Source organism: Aquarana catesbeiana, linkage group LG11 (genome assembly GCF_042186555.1).
Source record: "Aquarana catesbeiana isolate 2022-GZ linkage group LG11, ASM4218655v1, whole genome shotgun sequence".
In the NCBI taxonomy this organism is placed as follows: domain Eukaryota; kingdom Metazoa; phylum Chordata; class Amphibia; order Anura; family Ranidae; genus Aquarana; species Aquarana catesbeiana.
Window position 1 is genome coordinate 233,112,377 of NC_133334.1, and position 23,546 is coordinate 233,135,922.

Here is a 23,546-nt window from a genome sequence, read left to right on the forward strand (position 1 = left end):
AGTTGTGTGCAGGTGCCATTAATTCTTAATGGCACCCCCATGCAGCCACCAATTGCATATATGTTTGCACCCACATTATTGCAGTAACATGCATTCTAGCGTTGCTCAATTTCAAAATCATGCCAGCGTTTTTTTGCGTGTTTCATAAGCATAGAGCAGCCTAATAAAAAATAAAAAAAAACGCCACATGCGGGAAAGCGCAAAAAAGAGCTTGCACTCTCGGATGCACCTCCTTGTGTGAATGAGCCCTCAGACAGGTGTGGCCCGGGGATTGTGCGCGGTTCTAAAGGGTGCCTTGACTGAAACAGGGTTGAAAAACACCGACCTACTCCATATTAGGTGGGTGGTCATTATGTTATGGCTGTGCTATATATAAAAGGTAGTGTAAGGGTCTATCCAGAAGTAGGAGGGCAGCGCAGGGTTGGGACTGCAGCTTGCAGTCCAACCCAAAGTGACGGTTCTGCCAGCTAGAGAACCTGTCGTGGTCAGAGGTAGAAGGGAAGCTTGTGCTAGGAAGGGGAGATTTGTGCTTGGGGTGGATTTAGGATTGGGGGAGGATTTGTGTTAGGAGAGGAGATTTTGGCAGGGGATTTGTGCTAGAAGGGAAGATTTGTGTTTGTGGTAGTAGTTACTGTACCAAGCAAGCACTGTAATACATAGAACAGTCTATTACACATGTGCAGGTTTTCTATTCCAGCCACACTGCTCTTCAGCTGCTGGAACTACAATTCCCAGAATGCACTTCACTTCTAATTCCCTAACACTGATCTTTAATACTCTATAGCTTTCCCTTCCACCAATCAAGTGTCAGGAGGCGTGTTCTAACCTTGCATTACGTTCCCTGCTCCACTCCCTCAATGAACCTTCATGTAACTTTATTGACAACGGACAGTCTGACAACAGAGGGGTAGCTGGCTTCTACTCAGGGGAGGTGAGTTCCTTTTTAGTAAATAATAGTGAAATGGAGTCATGGAGGATGTGAGGAGAACAGCTGAGAACATTGGTAAACGTTGGAGCAACAGACAGCTGGGAAGGGAGAGTGGCCTGTAATGTGCTGGGAGAGGGTTGTCATGGTGACAGGAGACACAGCCTGATCCTGGGGACTCTGCTCCTATGGACAGATATACAGCACTATAATCCTCATCTACAGGACTCAGGAGATCCACCATTGTGCAGAATGGTTGCTGTGGATAGCAGTCTATAAGTTATATGATAAACACATAGACATGCCACAAGAAATCAGCCTGGCAGATTGTGTGTGTGAATATATATATATATATATATATATATATATATATATATATATATATATATATATATATATATATATATATATATATATATATATAATGATCAAAGCAGAACTGTAGTGCAGGGATTGCACATTATGGTAGATGTAGGCTGGCCATACACTATGCAATCAGATTGTACAATCTCCTTTAGAGTTACCAAAATGATGTAATATGGGTACAAACCTACACAATCCATTCAGTTAACCCTTTTACTGCCATAAAGTATGTGAATATGTCAGTAGCAGCGGGGGAAGGGTTGCTACCTCATCCCTTTTAAAACTGAACACATAATAATTACACAGGTTTTGTGGCTGATTAAGGAGGTAATTAAACTCGCTTGGTGCCTTATCTGTATTAAATTAGCCTCAGAACTTGTGTAATTCATATGTGTTTGGGTTTAAAGGGATGAGGTGGCAACGCTAAGGCCCCTTTCACACTGGGGCGGAAGGTGCGTCGGCAGTAAAGCGCCGCTATTTTTAGCAGCGCTTTTACCGTCGTTTTAGCTGCGGTATTCGGCCGCTAGCAGGGGCGGTTTTACCCCCCGCTAGTGGCCGAGAAAGGGTTTAAAACCACCGCAAAACGCCTCTACAGAATGATTTCAATGGGCAGGAGCGGTGAAGGAGCAGTATACACACCGCTCCTTCACCGCTCCAAAGATGCTGCTAGCAGGACTATTTTTCCCGTCCTGCCAGCGCACCGCTCCACTGTGAAAGCCCTCGGGGCTTTTCAAGTAAAAGCATGAAGGGGTATTAAAGTTCCACCCATTTAAAAGTGTAGCTGCTGACTTTTAATAAACAGACATTTACCTGTCCCACAGTCCAGCGACGCGCCCCCCCCCCCGAAGCTTCGCTTCTCTCCCCCATCCTCTCTGCGGCGCCAGCATTGCAAGTGTCGGCACCCGGCTGTGGCTTCACAGCTGGACGCGTATTGCGCATGCGCGAGCCGCACTGCGTGTTATGAATAGCCGGGCAATCTTCTGGGACCTGTGACGTGTTCCAGAAGATGGGAGGGAGGGGAGAGGTGAACTTCCGCTTGGCACCAGGAGAGGAAGTGGGAGCTGGGTACCTGTTAAAAAACTAGGTACCCCGCCCCCCCCCCCACAAAAAAAAAATTTACCTGCCAAATGTAGCATGTCAGGGGGGTCACAAGTACTTAAAGCGAAAGTTCCACTTTTGGGTGGAACTCCACTTTAAGTAAGTGATTAATGTCCTGTTCTTGCTTACATTACAGAATCCTTATATTTTATTGTTGTGCCATTATATTAGGTTTCTATCCTATAAAAAACTTTGAACCATTCAATCATCTGCCCATCAACAGGCTGGGTTCACATATGCAAATTGGATGTGTTTTCAAGCGCATCCAATTCGTATAACATGTGAATGTGACCGGCTTTCAATGGAGCCGGATCATACATTTGCGGGGTGGCCGTGGTGTGGTTTTGAAAAGGGTCCCTGTGCGTTTTTGGGTCTGGTGCAGATGTGAACTTAGGGAAAGATTAAAGCATGTGAGGAGAGGAGGGAGCCAGTGCAGCAGCACACTGTGGGCTGGATCAGAAGTGCCCACAGCGCTGATCTGTGCCCATCCATCCATCCCTGGCTCATCCATCCACATTCATGCTCATTCATCCATCCCTGCTCATCCATCCACATTCATGCTCATCCATCCATCCCTGGCTCATCCATCCACATTCATGCTCATCCATGCTCCATCACCGGCTCATTCATCCTCATTCATGCTCATCCATGCTCCATCACTGGCTGATCCATCCACATTCATAATCATCCGTGCTCCATTCCTGGCTCATCCACCCTCATTCATGCTCATCCCTGTTCTGTTCTCACCTATTCGATCCGATTCCTGTGCAAGTTCACAGTTCGCACTGCAATCTGTGAAGCGATCTGTGAATCGATCTGGGGTGTCATTAACAATGTATCGACACCCGCAGCGGTTCGCAGAGGGCAGTGGGAACTGCCTGCGGGAGAGATGCGATGCGTGAACCAGCGCTGTAATCGCGTTGGTTCCCGCATCACACAAGTGTGAAGCTAGACTTAAAGGGGTTGTACACCCTCATGGTTTTTCACCTTAATGGTGGATCTGAAGTGCCCACAGCGCTGATCTGTGCCCATCCCTGGCTCATCCATCCTTATTCATGCTCAGCCATGCTCCATCACTGGCTCATCCATCCTTATTCATGCTCATCTGTGCTCCATCTCTGGCTCATCCATCCTCATTCATGCTCCATCCCTGGCTCATCCATCCTCATTCATGCTCCATCCCTGGCTCATCCATCCTCATTCATGCTCCCATCCCTGGCTCATCCATGCTCATCAATCCCCATCCATGGCTCATCCATCCACATTCATGCTCATCATGCCACATCAGTGCTCATCCATGCCACATCAGTGCTCATCCATGCCACATCAGTGCTCATCCATGCACATCAGTGCTCATCCATGCCACATCAGTGATCATCCTTGCCACATCAGTACTCATTTGTGCCACATCCATGCGCATCAGTACTCATTTGTGCCACATCAGTACTCATCCGTGCCACACCCCGCCCTCCCCCTCCTGCTGCTGGAATAACAAATACATCTGTATACTATCCGCTCTGTCTCTTAATGCAGTGCCCCTCTGTCTCTGTGTTTTATTAAAAAAGCCTCCTTTACCGTATTTCACGGCGTCTCCAGACGATCACATGACCTGCCGTCTCTCTCTCTCTCTCTCTCTCTCTCTCTCTCTCTCTCTCTCTCTCTCTCTCTCTCTCTCTCTCTCTCTCTCTCTCTCTCTCTCTCTCTCTCTCTCTCTCTCTCTCTCTCTCTCTCTCTCTCCTCGTCCTTGCATCCCACTGATATCAGCGGGGGAATCTCGGCCCCGCCCACTGCATCTGTCAGCCGGCAGAGGAGCAGAGGAGAGGGACGGCCGGTCACATGAGCGCCGGGTGCCGCAGTGAAATACGGTAAAGGAGGAATTTTTTTATTAAAACACAGGGACAGGGGCACTGCATTAAGAGACAGAGCGGATTATGTTAACTTGTGAAAGTGGGCTAACAACCACTTTAGGCTATACACTTACTACAGGACCTTACCCCAACCTGAACCCTAACACTTAGTGGTTGTAAACCTCAGACATGAAATATGAAGTACTTATCTCAATGAAGAGCACTAAGTGTAATTTCTGTCTTTTACTTTGTTCCTTTGCTATAAGCATTAGTCACTTCCGATAGGTTTTCCTGAACACAAGAGAAAAAAGGTGACCGGGACAAGAGCTTCAGCACACAGCTTGTGATTGACCGCCTCAGCTCTGTTCCTGTGTGAATTGGGGTATGTCCCTTCCCTTCAATCAGCTCTCAGAGCTTTTCTCACTGAGCTCTGCAGTGTGTAACTTCAGCTCTGCGTCCCCCCCCCCCTTTATTGCCTGAAAGCTCAGACATGCTTTATAAATTCTGGCCTTTGAACGAATGTAGAAGAGAAAACTGCAGATAAACGGGTACAACTTATGTAGGAGGATTTTTTTCATCTCTGTGTATTACCTGAGCTCAGTCCCATCACTGTGTATTTGTAAGGGCTTACAACCACTTTAACTTAACCTCAAAGTGGATGTAAACCCAATGTCATCCTTTCTAAACTACTGCCATAAGGGTTATCTATAAGGATATACACGCCTCCTGCATGTATCTTTACCTGTCAAATGTCTCCCCTCTGTCTGTTATTAGACCCGAAAAACTGCAGATTCTGTGGGTGGGTCTGTTGTCTGGAGCTCGGTGGGTGGAGTCGTGATGTCAGTAGACTCCCCGCCCACCTCTACACTCCCCTTGTCAATATGTATTTTCTCCTGTGTATTTCTTACACTGAACTTCTGCTATGATCTCTAACATCCAGTGAAAAGACAGGAAAGTAACCACATGACTTCAGCATGCCAAATCATGCTGAGGTGTGGAACAGCCAATCCTTGCAGAGCTGCTGAAGAAAGGAGTGGGGGTGGGAATGAAAAATAATGCATGTCTTAGGCTAGTGCACGAGATATGTAAATCACCTGTCACTCACAGCAAGGGGGAGGATTTGACAAAGTTTTTCTCTGTTTGTCAAGTTTTATCTCACTGAACAATAAAAGGGGATTGCTCAGAGCTGGATTAACTCTTTGTGGCAAGACTGGGCTCAAATGATAGGAAATCTTATACTCTACATTATGACATCAAAAAAAGAAAAAAAAAATTTGGGTTTACATCCACTTTAACTCTCTAGCCTTTGACCCACTCCCCTATCCTAAACCCTAACATTTAATTACCTAGCTACAAGTCTTGTGCCAAAATGCAAGAGTGCTGGGTTGCTGCCTTTGACAAATGCAACTTTACTGTATTTACTATATTGCACTCTGTTTCATAAATATAGCACCCATCCGGAACCTTTTAACAGTTAGGTAATGTGAGCTATCATAGACATAAGTAAAATTAATGGTTAAAGTGGAACTTCAGGTAAACGGCTACAAAACCTTTAAAATACATGTATGGGAACTGTCGGTCCAATCAAAAGATGAGTAATTTAGGCAGTCTTGTTAATCAGACATCCCTGGCAGAGAGTAGAGCCAGGACCATCCTGCAGCTGACCAAAACCGCTGGACCAGGACCCACTCCTGCCTAGACAAGGAAGGAGCAGCAGAATAACAATAAGGTCATCCCTCTGCTTTCCCCCATGCATTTGGCATATTATATTGTATATTAAAGTGAACCTATTAATATACTTACCTGCTCTTCTGGGGTTCCCCACCAGCGCTCTAGGCTCCTCCTCTTCTTGGTGTGCCACCATAGGAAGCAAGCCACGCTGTCTGCGTCTATAGACACAGACCGTGTGACTCAGTCCTGCCCCCACTACCTTGTCACAGGATTTGATTGACAGCAGCGGGAGCCAATGGCTCCCACTGCTATCAATCTGTCCTGTGAAAAGGGAGAGAGCTGCTGCTCTCATGCACAGCGCTGGATCGAAAATGGGCTTGGGGTAAGTAAGGGGGGGGGGGTGAAGGGGGGGTGTGCAGGAGGAGGGGGTGGCTCTGCACACAGAAGGTTTTTTTTTTTTTTTTTTAATTTTAATGCATTAAAGCTGAACTCTGGGCAAATTTTTTTTTTCTCCCATGCAGTGGAGCTGTGCCCACACTGCACTGGTTAACTGCTTGTTTTTCTCTAAGGGATTGGAGACCCCAGATATACTCACCTAATCCTCTGATCCTCCCAGCGCAATACTGGTCCCTGCGGCTCCTGCCCCCTTTCCCCTGTGGACTAGCGATCTTGTACGGTGGACTGTTCCTGACATCATCACACCCATAGACTGGCTCTGGATTTGAAGACCACCGCTGGACATGGGAGAGCGTAGTTTTCTGGAGGATCAAAGAATCAAGAGAGTATAGGCTCTGCTCATATACTTAAAGACCTAGTCCTTTGGCCATGTAACCTCAGCTGAACAGGAGGATCAATGTTCAGACTGAATTAACCTTCCCTTTATCTGTGACCAGATGCCCAGGTCCTGTGGCTGGCATTGGAGGGAACATGGGACACTTTTCCCAGGAATGGTACTCTATGTATTCACATTCAAAAACAGTTCTGTAGAAAACTTACTATATTATGAGCCCTCTCCATTCTTTAGGCCAGTTTACATTTATCATGGTTGCTGCCTTATGTTTACACCCACACCACCATATTCTCCCTGGCCTTATGTCCGTGATTTACTGACTTGTACAGGGAGCTGTATTGTTATTAGACTTAGTGGTTTTATCGCCTTACAAGCTAATCCTTATGTCTGATGGGAGGATGGGACTCAGTAGATCACTGTTGTGTACAACAAAGATGTGTGTGAAAATATAATTCATGAGTTGCTGACTTGGTGCCCCTCCATTCTGAAATTCATTGGACATCATTTAGGAATCAGTGTCACAGTTTCAGAGGCCAATTATTGCAATTCTGTAGTTCAGGTGTAGACAACCCTGGGGAGGTTGAGATCTACCTAAACAACATGAAATAAATCAAATGATCACCAGGGTGAAGGAGGTAACCTAAGCAAGGCCCCATTAAAAAGTTAACAACTCCAGTGGGCACCTGCAAGCTGGAGTTGAAGTTTGCAGAGATCTTTGGGTAACCAATCGACTTCAGATTTACCAAAACTGTGTAATGTGAGGATCTACCTAAACTATCCCCTTAATCTGTATTCAATCAGGCAGGCTCTTGCACTCCATAGTTGTTCGTAGATTTAGAGCCTGTTCACACTAGAATGCTGTACGGGGAAATCCATGTTCTGTGGCAGTTTCCCACACCTTAGTCAAATCACACTGCCCTTGTGATCTGCTAGCTTCCAGGGTTTTTTTTGTCAAAGTTTAATTGAACAAGCTGAAGTTAGAAGCTGATTGGCTACCATGCACATCTGCACCAGATTGTGAGTGCTCCAGTTTTAGTAAATTGACCCCATAAAGGTTTACAAATAGTTTGCAGTTCCCTTTGTATGAAGAGATGACTTCCTCAAAGTGTGCAATACACAATTTTAAAGGGTTACTAAACCCTTGTTTATTTTTATTTTTTTAAATAACAAACATATAATACTTACCTCCTCTGTGCAGTTGGTTTTGCATAGAGTGCCCCCGATCCTCCTCTTCTGGGGTCCCTCAGCAGCGCTGGTGGCTCCTCTTCTTCTCGAGTGCCTAGTCGGGGAAGCGCTCTCCTTCGGGGCACTCCTGCTGTCTATTGACACAGACAGCAGGACTCAGCCTCACCCTCTGGTGCCCGCATCATTGGTCTTGATTGACAGCAACGGGAGCCAATGGCTGCGCTGCTATCAATCTTTCCAATCGGGACACGAGACACCGGCTGGGGCTGGTGTGCTCGTCCCCATCGTTGGAATTACGGGGCTCAGGTAAGTAAAAGGGGGGGCTCGGGGGGCTGCTGCATGACAGGAGGTTTTTCACCTTAAAGTGGTGTTCCGGACGAAATTATACTTTTTAAATAAAAATACCCCTATAATACACAAGCTTAATGTATTCTAGTAAAGTTAGTCTGTAAATTAAGGTCTGTTTTGTTAGTTTATAGCAGTAGTTTGTTATTTTATAAACTTACAGCAGGCCGTGGCCATTTTAAGTGTGGGCATCTGAAGCCAGACTGTATTTCTTCCTGGATCTCATCCTTGCAGATCTCGCACATGCTCAGTGCAGCACAAGCAGTGTAATAGGTTTCAGGTCAGGTTTCCATAGCAACGGCAGTGTCAGAGGAAGTTGCCGCCCCTTCCCAGAAGGCATTGCAAACAGGAAATGATGCGATGGGCCGCGGCCAGGAGGAGGAAGTGAAAAATGAATACAGCAGATATACAGTAAGTGCTGAGAAAAAAAAAAAAATATATATCCAATTCGTTTACAGTGCACAGTTTAGTGAGGGATGCTGAAGAGTTGTAAAAGTGGGTGGAACTCCACTTTAATGCATAGAATGCATTAAGGTGAAAAACCTTGAGGGTTTACAACCCCTTTAAATTGGTGGAATGGAATGGTGCACAGGGGTGAGTGAGATCTGCATATTAAATTCCTCAAAACTAGACAACACTTGAGGCTGATCAGTACTGTGAGAAACAACTGATTATATGTAGTGAGGTTAAAAATATATAACACTGTATTATATTTATATATGACACATATGTGTCCCGCTACACAAAGTATACTCTAAAGCCTTGTACACACGATCGGATTGTTGGCCAACAAAACAGTGGACTTTTGTCCGAAGGGCGTTGGCCCAAACTTGTCTTGCATACACACGGCCACACAATTGTTGGCCAACAGTTACGAACGTAGTGACATACTAGACGTACCACGTGGTTTTTCAGCTCTTAACGCCACCCTTTGGGCTCCTTCTAATTTCGTGTTAGTGGAAGTTTGGTGAGTGTTGATTCCCGCTTTTCATTTCGCGTTTTTCATTTCGTGCTTTTCAGTTTGTTTCTAAACGGCCTTTTAGACATGCTGTGCATTCGGAGGAGATAACGTGTTATTTATTATCGGCCTTGGAGTTATTGCTTTGACATTATTTTTTTGGTTGAATAATGATTTTATTTGTTATATTTTCTATATTTTTGGATGCATATAATGCACTTTTTGGTTACGTCTATTGGCAGATAGCATGTCTAATTGTATTTTCTTTTCTTTTCTTTTCTTTTCTTTTGTTTTAATGCACAATAAAAAAATTGTGTAAAATAATACTTGACTATGTGTTTTATCTTAGATCTTAAAAACTAGGGGATAATGGTGTTGTGGTAACTTGCCCAAATAAAAAAAAAAAAAAAGCATAATAATATTATTCTTGATATCACTAGAAAAAAAAGCCTTTGAAAATTTGTTTGCAATAACTCCATCAGCATCACCAGCAAAGCAGCTTCATTATTATCCCATTAAAGAATAAGAGAATGTGCGCTGCATTTGGAAATTTCATAATTTGCCACGTCACGAATGTTAATTCTCCATTATGAACGCTAGTTTACAAGACCGACCGCTTCTGGCTCGTCCTTGCTTCTGAGCAAGGACTTGTACTTTTGGACTTTTGTCAGACGGACTTGTGTACACATGCTCGGAAAATCCGACAACACACATTTGTCCATGGAAAATTTGAAAACCTGCTATCCAACATTTGTTGGCGGAAAGTCCAACAACAATTCTCCAATGGAGCATACACATGGTCGGATTTACTGCCAACAGCCTGTCATCGAATATTTCCCGTCGGAAAGTCAGATCATGTGTATGCGGCTTTAGGCTCGGTTCACACCTATGCAGTTTGCTTTTGATAGTTTCTGCAGTGCTTTGTGCTGTGCGTTTTGCATTTTGCACATGTGTTTTTACTACGATTTTACTGCAGTTTGAGTTTTGCAGTGTTATGCTTTTTTTTTTTTTTTTTTTTTTTTTTTTTTTTGGCCAATTTGTTGTTAGGCAGATTGAAAAAGCAAAATGCAAATCATGGCAAAATCGCAGCAAAAATGCACTACATGATTTTCTGCAGCTTCCCCATTGAAGTCCATTGAACCAAAACAGCAAAAAAAAAGCACCATTTTGCGTTAAAAAAAGTCCCTGACCCTTTTCAAAAATGCATCGGCTAAAAAAAAGCATATATCTGAATGTGTCCCATAGGAAACCATGTTGAATGAACTGTGGTGCTTTTGTCGGCAAAAAAAAACGCATAGGTGTGAACCAAGCCTAAGTGAATGTGCGCATTGTGTAGATAAAGTTGTATGTGTGAGCAAGTCTCTGATTAATATGAATACACAAAGGAAATGTAAAATGAGTCAGGTAGATATGAATATTAAGATGATTGTATAGAGAATATTATATTACAGCAAATCAGGGTCATCTGTACAAGAAACCTCTTTGTCTTGTGTTATCATTAAGATATTCAATAACAGTACAGTGTGCAAAAAAGGCTTATTTTTTTATGAATATTGCTTTAGGTAGCACAATGGCTGTCCTTGTGTGTTCCTGGTATTATTCAAAGACGTGATTTTTTTTTTTTACTATATTACTTGCAAGCTATTCAAAGTGAAACTCCAGGAATATTTATAAACACCAATTCATGCCGGTATGTATTCATGAAAAAATACAGTAAGACCCCTTTCACACTGGGACCGCGCCGCGTTAGCGGTAAAGCGCCGATAGTTTTAGCGGTGCTTTACCGTAGTTTTAGCTGCGCTTTTTGGCCGCTAGCGGGGTGCTTTTAACTCCCGCTAGTGGCCTAACAAAGGGTTAAAAGTGGCCGTGTTGCGGTGCTGCCGAAGCGCTTTGCAGACGCTTCAGCAGCGCTGCCCATTCGTTTCAATGGGCAGGGCATTTTGGGAGCGGTGTATACACCGTTCCCAAACCGCTCCCTGGCTATCACACTGGGGTGACTTGAGAAGCGCTTTTCAGGCGCTTTAGGTGTTACTTTTAGCGCTAAAATGCCTGAAAAGTGCCCCAGTGTGAAAGGGGTCTAAATGTCAGGAGGAGGTAGCAGAGTGAGCAGAGGGATGACCTCTTCAGTGTGCTGCTTTTTTTTTTTTTTTTTTTTTTTTCATTTTCTAATCCAGTGGTCTCCAAACTGCAGCCCTTTGCTTGATTTTAGCTGACCCTTGGGGAAATATTCATTCTCTGACAACAAAAATGGGGCATAATTCCCCCCACTGACACCAACAAAGGAGCACAATTCCTCCCAATGACACCAATGATGGGGCACAGTGTCTCCCAGTCTCACCAAAGATAGGGCACTTATTTACATTTTCTACTTCCAATGGCCACCGTCCCCCCCCCCCCCCCCTCTTGTCTAATCAACTGGTTGGGGTTGTTTCCAGATCCTGCTGCAGGTGCAGTGTAGGTCTCAGACCTCCACTGTCTAGTAGAGGTGGCTGTTCACAATACAGGCTGAAAAGTGTGTTTAGTTGTTTACATTTACTCCATCTTCAACTACTTTCCGCCCACAAGCAGTAGTTATACTATGGGCGATCGGCAAAGCCTAGCCAGATAACACACCTGAAAATCGCGGGGCATCTCTTGTGGGCACGCATGCACATGCCTGCTGCTGACCACACTGTGGTTGGACACAGCGCAATTTTGTCAGCATGTCCCGGCCAATGATTTATGGCTGAGACCTGATCCGCTGTGTCCAATTACAACACAGAGCCCTGTGTGTACAAACACACAGGGCTCCGTATACTGATATAATGATCTGGATGTTTCTTTTCCCTGGAAAGCACATATTTATCCCTTGATTGCCCCTAGATGTTAACCACTTCCCAGTCAGTGTCATTAGTGTAGTGTCAGTGTACAGTATTATCATTGATCACTGTATTAGTGTCACTAACTATGTCAGTTCGTGACGCTCCCAGCCTGTGTCTGTTAGTGCTAGATTGCACTCCACCCCATCACAGTCCCACTATACTCACTGATCACCGCCATTACAGTATAGGGTCTATGACATATATAGATCTCTATCTATCTATCTATCTATCTATCTATCTATCTATCTATCTATCTATCTATCTATCTATCTATCTATCTATCTATCTATCTATCTATCTATCTCTATCTATCTATCTATCTATATCTATCTATCTATCTATATCTATCTATCTACATATATCTATCTATCTACATATATCTATCTATCTATCATTGTTTGTAGATACTATAATTTTCACACAAACCAATTAATATACACTTATTGGAATTTTTTTTTTACCACAGACATGTAGCAGAATACATTTTGGCCTAAATTTATGAAGACATTTTTTAAATTTTTTTATTCTATGTTCTATAACAGAAATTAGAAAATATTCAATTTTATATTTCAAAGAATGAAAAACCCAGTAGAGAATAAATACCACCAAAAGAAAGCTATATTTGTGTTTAAAACATGATAGAAATGTCATTGGTGTACAGTGTTGCATGACCCTGCAATTGCCAAGTGCTGAACAGAAAAAAATGGCCTAGTCTTGAAGTAAAACCTTCTGAAGGCCAAGTGGGTAATAGTTTTTCCCATTTTGATTTTGTTGTTTGTGTGTTTGCAGGGATTCATCATGCTTGTTCCAATATTTACCCTAAAATTAAACCACAAAATCAATCCTCGAATGGTGGCAGTGGGAAAATATGATGGCGTTCACCCATGTCTGACTGCAGCTACACAGGCTGGAAAGGTATGTGTTCATGTTTTAAGAGGCAAACCCAGATTCAACAATAAAAAAAGGAAAAGGAGACTCACCTGCAGTTGGGGTTTGATATGACAGTGTATCCTCAAGGAAAGCTAGACATATATACATTTAGGTTTCTCTTGATCAGCCCTGCTGGCTAAATGAGAGAGAATTATAAATTCCTCCATACATGTTGAACCGCATGGTTAGGGGAATCTCCTCTGCTGGCTATCATTTTTAGACAGCCATATCACCCATGGCTGTATGAATACCTGAACAGTGACTACATTTCATAGGATAGCCAGCAGGGGAGATTAAAATACCTGGCTGAACCTGCTTGGTGCTGCCCTCCCCTCTGTAAACTGACCACGGTTTGTCATGGCTGCTGAGCCGAGCCCTGACACCGTGGTCAGTTTAAGTATCTCCATCATCCTCTGTCTCTCATCCCATTCCCACCCCCCCCCCCCCCCCCCCCTGCCTGTCAGCTCCTGTATGTGTGAGTGAGCCGCCCCCCCTGCTGCTATTAGTAGTAAGTTAAACTTTTTAAAAGATTCACTGCCAGCCCCTCTCTTTTATCTAACCATAACACACAGTGTAAGTGTTTGCAGAAAGAGAAGCTTCTTTGCTGAAAGGCGAGCGACCAGCACAATGCTCATGTGACCTCTCTAGCTGACAAAGGGTCGATCTCAGCCCCTCCCGCTGTTGCCCATACATCAGAGTACAAGAGCGGCCGGGAGTCATGTGACTGGCCTGAAGATATCTGACAAAAAGGTTTAGAAGCTTAGTTTTCAACAAACACTTACACTGTGTGTTATGGCTGGATAAAGGAGAGGGGCTGGCAGTGAATAGAAATGTAAGGTTACAACTACTTAAAATTTCGATCATTTCCGCAGGAATCGGCTTAAATTTGAGCTTCGAATAGCCAAATTAAGCTGCACGAATCATGTGAGCAGTTTAGCATTAATAGTCAAAGAAGAAAAGAGAAATATTTAGCCACTGGGGTATATGAAATAGATACCAGAATGCTCTGAAACCCTGGAAAATACCAACTTCAGGAAAAGGAGTCAAACTAAGGCCCATCTCCTGTTCTATTGCATGCCTAATTTTTGTCCTTCTACAATATTGGATGGCCTTACTAAGCGACTAGGGTAGAAGATATTGGGCAGGCCTGAGCTTAATTTCAGTTCTTGAAGTTCACATTTGTATAATAGAGCATCCTAGATATCAGAGCTCCTAGGCCCTCTGAAAGCCGCTAGAAGTTGTGAAACAAAACCTCCTACAAATGCTGTACCTGTTTATCTGCAACCATCTTTCCCCTACATCCATTCAAAGTGCAGAATTTACACGGAATCTCTCAGCTACAGTGCATCCAGAAAGTATTCAAAGTGCTTCACGTTTTCCAAAATGGATTAAATTCATTATTTTCCTCAAATTTCTACAAACAATACCCCATAATGACAATGTGAAAAACATTTGTTTGAAATCTTTGCAAATTTATAAAAAATTAAAAATGAAAGAAATCACTTGTACATAAGTATTCACAGCCTTTGTCATGACACTCAAAATTGAGCCCACGTGCATCCTGTTTCTCCACTGATCATACTTGAGATGTTTCTACAACTTGATTGAAGTCCACCTGTGGTAAATTCAACTGATTGGACATGATTTGGAAAGGCACACACCTGTCTATATAAGGTCACACAGTTAACAGCACATGTCAGAGCACAAACCAAGCCATGAAGTTCAAGGAATTGTCTGTAGACCTCCGAGACAGGATTGTATCGAGGCACAGATCTTGTGAAGGGTACAGAAAAATTTCTGCAGCATTGAAGGTCCCAATGAGCACAGTGGCCTCCATCATCTGTAAATGGAAGAAATTTGGAACCACCAGGACTCTTCCTAGAGTTGGCCGCCTGGCCAAACTGAGCTATCAGGAGAGAAGGGCCTTAGTCAGGGAGGTGACCAAGGACCCCGATGATCACTCTGATAGAGCTCCAGCATTTCTTTGTGGAGAGAGGAGAAACTTCCGGAACAAACACCATCTCTGCAGCACTCCAACAATCAGGCCTGTATGGTAGAGTGGCCAGATGGAAGCCACTCCTCAGTAAAAGGCACATGGCAGGCATCCTGCCTGGAGTTTGCCAAAAGGCACCTGAAGGATTCTCAGACCATGAGAAACAAAATTTTCTGGTCTTATGAAACAAAGATTGGACTCTTTGGCCTGAATGGCAAGTGTTATGTCTGGAGGAAACCAGGCACCGCTCATCATCTGGCCAATACCATCCCTACAGTGAAGCATGGTGGCGGTAGAATCATGCTGTGGGGATGTTTTTCAGCGGCAGGAATTGGGAGACTAGTCGGGATTTAGGGAAAGATGAATGCAGCAATGTAGAGAGACATCCTTGATGAAAACCTGCTCCAGAGCGCTCTGGACCTCAGACTGGGGTGAAGGTTCATCTTCCAACAGGACAACGACCCTAAGCACACAGCCAAGATAACAAAGGAGTGACTACGGAACAACTCTGTGAATGTCCTTAAGTGGCCCAGCCAGAGCCCAGACTTGAATCCGATTGAACATCTCTGGAGAGATCTGAAAATGGCTGTGCACCGGCGCTCCCCATCCAACCTGAAGGAGCTTGAGAGGTCCTGCAAAGAAGAATGGGAGAACCTCCCCAAAAACAGGTGTGCCATGCTTGTAGCATATTACTCAAAAAGACTTGAGACTGTAATTGGTGCCAAAGGTGCTTCAACAAAGTATTGAGCAAAGGCTGTGAATACTTATGTACATGGAATTTTTTTCGTTTTTTTTTACATTTGCAAAGATTTCAAACAAACTTCTTTCACATTGTTATTATAAGGTATTGTTTGTAGAATTTTGAAGAAAATAATGAATTTAATCCATTTTGGAATAAGGCTGTAACATAACAAAATGTGGAAAAAGTGAAGCGCTTGTGAATACTTTCCAGATGTACTGTATAAAAAGCAGGGGGCGGAGAGCTGAAGTTGCATCAGTGAAGAAATGACACTTAGTGCTCTGGATTGAGACAAGTACACACTATAGAAGGATATGCTTTGTTCATATTTTATGTCTGAGGTTTACAACCACTTTAACTGTATCTTTAAAGTTTTATACGTTGACAAAAGGGCATTTTTCATTTTAGCTTATTATGTACAAATGATGCCCAAAATATAAAAAATAAATTGTTCGTCCTACCTAAGTATAATATATAACAAGAGTGACAAGTATTCAACATTTTATAACCTAAATAGAGCAGGCATCACTTTTGCGTAGATACGATTGGTCTATAAAGGAGAGCGGGATAGATAAAGAGAGACATTCCATTTAGCACTTATTCATATGGACGGCTTTAATTGTCAATGATCACATGGCCGGGAACTACACTGATTGGCTCCTGGCTAAGAGCACAGCAGTCAGTGACTTTGATCTCTGCGCTCTCAGAGCCCTGGTTGTTCTTTTATGACCAGGTAGGCATTAGGGGTTAAAAAACAATCTAACCATTAACATTGTATTATACACACATTCATGCTCTGTTGTGTGTAGTATGAGCAGGATCTTAGATGAGCAGTGGATCTGCTACCAGATTGTACTTGTACATCATCTGAACTTTTCTTTGTGCCTAGTGAGAAACACCTGTGCTTGTAGACACTTGAAACACAGTAGATTGTTTTATTGATAAATACCCTATAAAGCAGGGGTGCTCAACCTGAGGTGTGGTCTGCAGAGCCCCTGGCCCACAACCTCAAACCAGCGAAGTGCATGCCCATGCTCTGGGATGGTGGGTCGGCAAGTCCACTTTGAGATCAACGGGTTGCTGACCTGCCATTGCAGAGCAACAAATTGCGTGGAGCTGGCACTGGCTGAAGAGAAAGCAGGTGGCTGCGGAGGGAGCAGGAGCCATGTAAGCCAATGCTTCCTCTGGCTCTTGTCCCAGGTGGAGTGATACTAAGTGCACTTCACCTGGGACCTTTCACTTTCAATAGATTTTTATTGGAAACTTTAAGTACAAAGCATAGCGTAAAAGGACTTTTTGTAATTGCCAAAAATATATTAGACAGCAGGAACGTAGCTGCTGAAAATGTAAAAATACCCAACAGTATAAATAACATATTAAAGCGGAGCTCCAGCCCCCCCTCCCCCCCTCTAAAAATGAAAAGTCCAGTAACTACACATCCTGTAGCTGATGACTTTTAATATCAGCACACTTACCAGTCCAGGGATCCCGTGATGTCGGCACCCCAACCGATTTTTCCGATCGGCTTTCAGGTGCTGCCGCTGCCATTCGTGATCATGGAAACGAGCAGTGAAGCCTTTCAGCTTCACAACCAGATACCTACTGCGCATGTGCGATGCGCGCTTTCTTCTGGGGGATCTTGCCACATCTCGCCGCAGCCAGGTCTCCTGGAAGTGGGGACAGGTACCTGTCAAAAACAGGTACCTGGCCCCCCCCCCCCCCCCCCGAAAGGTGCCAAATGTGGCACTGGAGAGGGGGAGGAAGAAAACAAGCGGAGCTTCCACTTTTGAATGGAACTCCGCTTTATCAGACAAAACTTGATGCCTGCAAGTTAGAGTAGGTATCTAATGAGTCTGGTAAATTTGTCACAAACCGTGAAATAATAAGCAGATTAAAACATCAAGTCTGAATAAACAGCTTGATCTGCAACAAGGAAATAAGAAAGAAGGAAAAAGAAAGGATGTTCTTCTGGTACTTTGCTAGCAGCCTGGAGAGCGATGCCAGCAGGCCAGGGTATTAACCACTTAAGGACCGGAAGATTTCCCCCCTTAATGACCAGGCCATTTTTTGCGATACGGCACTGCATCGCTTTAACTGACAATTGCGCGGTTGTGTGACGACGTACCCAAACAAAATTGATGTCCTTTTTTCCCACAAATACCACCATTTGTTTTGGTGGTATTTGATCACATCTGCGGTTTTTATTTTTTGTGCTATAAACAAAAAAAGAGCGTCAATTTTGAAAAAAAACAATATTGTTTACTTTTTACTATAATATCCCAAAAAAATGTAAAAAAAAAACAAATTTCTTCATCAGTTTAGGCCAATATGTATTCTTCTACATATTTTTCTTTAAAAAAAATCAGAATAAGCGTATATTGATGAAATAGATTTATGGCATATTTATTTATTTTTTCTACTAGTAATGGCGGCGATCAGCGATTTTTTTGCGGGACTGCAACATTGCGACGGACAGATCGGACACCTAATTGACTTTTTTGACACTTTTTTGGGAATCAGTGACATTATTATAGTAATCAGTTGTTTACACAGGCAAATCCCCGTTCTGTCACTGCGGGGAATGATCCAGCGGTGGTCAGCGGACATCGGAGCCTGCCCCACTCGCTGATTGGCTCCCCCGCTGGCTAGTGGGTGGACGCCCACATATCACTGTGTACGAGCCGACGTAAAATGGCGGTGATTCGTGGGAACCAGCCACATTGCCACAGTACAACTGCGGCAGCTGGTCCTTAAGCGGTTAAACATCACATACACTGTGCTTTTGCAATAGGTATATAGCACTTATAAAAAAGTATTATTAGGCTGCTTTCACACTGATCCACAGGTGCGTTGCGCTTTCAGAAAGTGCACCTCACCCGCAATATATGATAGAAGTCTATGGCAAAGCGCAGCTAACCTGCAGGAAAGCTGCATGTGCTCTGCGCTGCTCCAGTGATGTAGGTAAACCGCAGCGCATCAGTGCAAAGCAGCTTTATAGGGGCTCAGGAGAGTAAGGGCTTGATTACATTTGCATTTTGGGGGTCATTACGAACTCATAGTTCATTGTGGCCCGCGGCCGTTTACCAAATCACTTAAAGTGTTACTAAACCCACTACAGTAAAATCAGTCTGTAAATGCAGTAAAGCATGCTTGTTATACTCACTGTGGAACCTGAGGGGTTAATTCTCCCCATTTTGTAAAAAGGCTGTTTGATCCTGGCTTCTCTGATCCTCTTCTTCTTCCTTTGTCCCCTAATAATCTCCTGATAACACAGAGTCTATGGAGTCAGGCTGCACATGCTCAGTTTGGTGTGTATTGTTGGAGAACTTTTTGCATGGATGCATGTGATCAGCACTGGGCCAATCGGCACTGTCCATACAGAGGGTCAGGGGTTTTGCAGTCTCGTAGGACAGTTGGAAAACTCCTCCTACAAGCTTTAACTAGTGCTTGGCTGGACACTGATAGAAGTCACAAGACTGCTTTATACTGCTGATGGGAAAAGGTATTTAGCAGTTTATATTTACTAAAATAATTGCATTGCCATGTTCTGTGTACTGTGGGAGACCAGATATAGTGAATGCAGGGTCCTGGGTTTAGTAACACTTTAAGTGGCCCTTGCTCTTTAAAAGGTTGAGCACTCCTCCTCTAAAGTTTACACACCAAAGAGTATCCTATGCTTATGAATGTTAGAATTCTAACATTTCTTAATACATTCAGAAGACACTTTAAAATGTTACTTGTCCTGGACTTGAAAAACCAACATAAGTTCCTGGAGCCCAACCTCTACCCCAAGGTCTTTCTGTGGCCCTCCACTGTTTGCAGTGTGGTCTTGGATCAGAGCAGCCATTAGTGGGAACGTTGATCTTTGTAAAGGGGATGTAATAGTAGTGGTCTCTAGCAGTCTTAAGTAACATGTCCTTGGTCTCTGACTGTCTCCTGCAGCATGAATCCAACCAAATCTATAACAACGTTTCTGACCATTTCCTCCAATCAAGCTGGCCATAGATGGGGTTTGTTTTTTAGCCAGTGGGCTACATGGGAAAAAAACTGATTCCTCCATCCACACAAATGAGGTGGTTGGAGAAATTTCCCCTGCTGGGACATTATATTCTGACAGCTGGACTTCCCTGTGTCAGAATACACTGATCAATGGCTACAACTGCTGATCAACAAATGTTTTTCAGCTTGGGCAGCTACACATGGATCGAAATTTGGCCAGTCCTTGTTGAACTGGCCAAATTTCGATCTATGTATGGTCAACTTAAAAGGTTAGTTCACCCTTACAAAAAAAGCCTATGCAGATAAGGGGTGTTTGAAGATGAAAACAAACTGTGCAGCTCTGACTAAAGATCAATAATGCCCTTGCTTTAGGTGTAGGCCTCACTTAGCAACGTCTTGGGAGTTTTTCAGTCAGGCTTCGGGAGGTATGTAAATAGCCTACACCTATATAGCAAGGGAATCATTCAACTTTAGTCAGAGCTGCACAAGTTGTTTGTCATCTACAGACGCCCCTTATTTGCATAAGATGTTTTTTGATAAAGGTGAATTAACTCTTTAAGTTTTCAGCCTATGGCAGTGTTCTGTAGTTGTACATACAGTATATGGAATATTATATGTGGCCTTTTAGTGATGTCACAGGCTGCATTTGAAGCCACCCCAGAAGTTGACAAACATTTATGTAGGTAATAAACAGTATTTACAACGTGTCACTGTTTTTCCCTTACAATTTGTGATATTTTAGGCCAATTTACCTTTAAAATCAAGTATTTTATAGATCTGAAGTTTCCCTTTTTATAAGTGTCCTTTTCATGAATAGTATGTTTGTATGTTGTATTTTTTGTGTGTGTATTTTTATGATGATTATCTGTTTTTTCAGGTTTTCATACATAACCCTCATGCCAGGAATCAGCGGCTTTCCTCAAATCGCTTAGTTCAGAGCGCTCATGACACAGATATTTCTCTACTAAATATCAACCAGAGTGTCAGCTGCTTGGCTGCTGGATTGCTGGACCCTCATCAAAGCTGTGACTCCCTTATAGTAGGAACACAAACCAACCTCCTGGCCTATGATGTGCACAACAACTCGGACCTATTCTATAAAGAGGTGACCGATAATAACTCTTCTCAATGAGGAATTGTGTGGGTGGATGACTTTAGATTAGACTGTGCACGTGCAGTTGCTCCAGAGCTTAGTAAATGATTAAAACTTCACTTTGCAAAGAATACCCAATCACATGCAGGGAAAATTTAAAAAAAAAAACATTTTCCTTGCACATGATTGGATGATGGAAGTCAGCAGAGCTTCTGCTCATTTACTAAGCTCTGGAGCAACTCAACTGCACTTGTAGCGTGCAACTGCACTTTGCAAAGTGCACAGTCTATTTGCCTTTAGTAAATCCACCCCATTGTCTCTTCTTTTTTGTTGTCATATAATTAATACAATGTTTTGGGCAGACCCTACTAAATAGCATGATGCATTGGAGACAGCTGTGCCCTGTGCCCACCAAGACAATGCAAGAGTGAGATAGGAATATATTTAAGGTGAGGAGGTGGAGGACTCTTCTTTGTACCCATTTGAGCTCTTTATAGATACTGCATGTCCTATTATCTTCCATCAGCATCTGCCAGAACCTTCTCATGTATAGGGCAAGACACAGACAATTCAATGATGGCCAATGTCCTTGCTGAATTTTTTGAGTGTGTCTATGAAGGTTTTTTTTGTTTATGCAGGTCAGTGTTAATTTTGATATCAAACTTTGATTTAGTTTTAGTCGTAGTCTTTTGACTAAAATGCCATTTTAGTTTTAGGTCTCATTCACCCGAGGCGGACTCCACGGAGTCCACTTCCACGGAGTCCACCTCGGTCCGCCGGCTCAGCGGGAGATCTCTCCGTTGATCTCCGCTGAGCCAGCGGATGACAGGTCCCTCTCTGCTCACTGAGCGGGGAGGGGCTTGTCAGGCGCCGCTGCTGCCTATTGAGGGATCGGATCAGATCAGAGGGATCAGATCTCATCCGATCCGCCAGCGACGGATCCGGACGTAGGGCCATCCGTCTGCTTTCAGCGGATCGGACCGGGTCGGATGTCAGCTGACATGTCTCCGCTGACATCCATCGCTCCATAGACTAACATGGAGTGCCCGTTCAGGTCCGCCGTAAAAACTGACAGGCAGACCTGAATGGTCCGATCGTGTGAAAGGGGCCTTTGTCGTATTTTAGTCGACTAAAAGAGTTTTAATTTTGTCAACAAAAATATTTTCTTTGACGAAATTAACACTGATGCAGTTCATGAGATATTAACTAGCTCAATATATTATCAAGCATTGCTTCCATTGTTGAATCCCAGCTTGATTAGTACTTGGGAAATATAAAATATGTTTGTGAATGCACTCCCTACAAATCAGAACCTCAGTAATCAAAGGGAAGGACCTTTTTGTACAAAGTAGGTCAAACAGCTTTTAAATTGAGAAGCAGAATAAAGATAAAAACAGGTGCATAAAGCCTAGTACACACTAGTATTTTTTTCATTCAGCCCCGCAGGGCTTCACGAAAAAATACTGACAGCTCAGGAGAAGCAACTGTACTAACTATCCAATATTAGTACAGCGATCTCCCCTGCTGTTCTTTTGTGTTCTGACAGGGGGACAGCCCCCCCCATCAGAACACTTCGGTCAGCGCTGTCAGCCAATGGCTGAGAGCGGTGATCATCAGACCTTTTTCGGTCATGCCCCATGCTGTTTGGCCGGCTTCTGTCGGACCGGCTGCATTACACATGGGCCGAATGTTGAACAGTGTCTCTTGAACCGGCCGATGCCGCCCGTCATTCGTGCCGTGTGTACTAGGCTTTACACTCAGTTTTGTACTGTCCTCCATTCAAAGGAATGACTTCACTCACCCGCAGTGAGAGGCCTCTATTAACCTCCCTGTCGGTTTTCCTGAGTGTGGCTCGGGGTTAAATTTCAGTACCATTAACGGTAACTCCGAGCCACACTCGGGATTACATTGCAGGATCCTGGTACAGTGTACTTACCTTGTCCCCAGGATCCTGCGATGTCCCCCCGCTGTGTCCGTGGGCTGTGTCCTCCACCCGAAGCCTCTGTGTGCTGGGCTCTGTTCTCTGCGAGCGTCGCGACGCATGGGGGTGGAGGACGGCGGTAAATTCGAAAAATTGAAAAATCATAATACATACAGTACAGTGTAATCTTACAGATTACATTACTGTATGAAATTATTTAACGACCCTGCATACAGTTTTATATTATATATATATATATATATATATACTGTTCTTTCTGCCTAGAAACTGGTGATTGTCCATAGCAACCAAAAAGTGTCCCTTTACATCAAAAGTGGTTTTAGACCAGCTAGAAAACAGCGATTAGTAAATTAGAACACTTGCAGAATTGTGCGATACTGAATCGTGGGGAAATTAATTTTATTATTATTATTATATTATTATTTTTTATAATTATTTATAGTTATTTTTTTATATTATAATTTATGATTTTGTATTTCAAACTTTATCATACCCGGGATGTCTACAAGACTCTTGTTTGGACAGATTTAAGTGTGTTATTGCCAAGAATTACATGCCTACAATAAAAAACACGAAATTTCTATGCAAAACAATTGTACCGCTTTGAGACACAAAAATCTGACATAATCATACCGCCAGGGAGGTTAAAGATGTCAGAATAAATGTCAAAAAGAAAAGTCCCTCTCTGCAGGTGATCGCCATCTTTCTTTTGGATGGAAAATAACACAAGACTAAATGTTATTGTATGCAATTTTATCTTTGCTGTTGTGGACAGAAATATAAACCTGACAAATTTCTAGACCTCAG

The 23,546-nt window shown here is 43.3% G+C and overlaps 1 protein-coding gene across 1 annotated transcript in view; it reads left to right on the forward strand.

The window, feature by feature from the left end:
• The first annotated feature begins 804 nt into the window (after positions 1–804).
• BBS2 (Bardet-Biedl syndrome 2) overlaps positions 805–23,546 on the forward strand; it is a 71,460-nt gene continuing 48,718 nt past the window's right edge. The window contains exons 1-3 of the mRNA XM_073605500.1: positions 805–931; positions 12,833–12,958; positions 20,582–20,809. Coding sequence (XP_073461601.1) covers positions 12,842–12,958; positions 20,582–20,809 — 345 coding nt within the window. The 5' untranslated portion in view covers positions 805–931; positions 12,833–12,841. The remainder of the gene's footprint in view (positions 932–12,832; positions 12,959–20,581; positions 20,810–23,546) is intronic.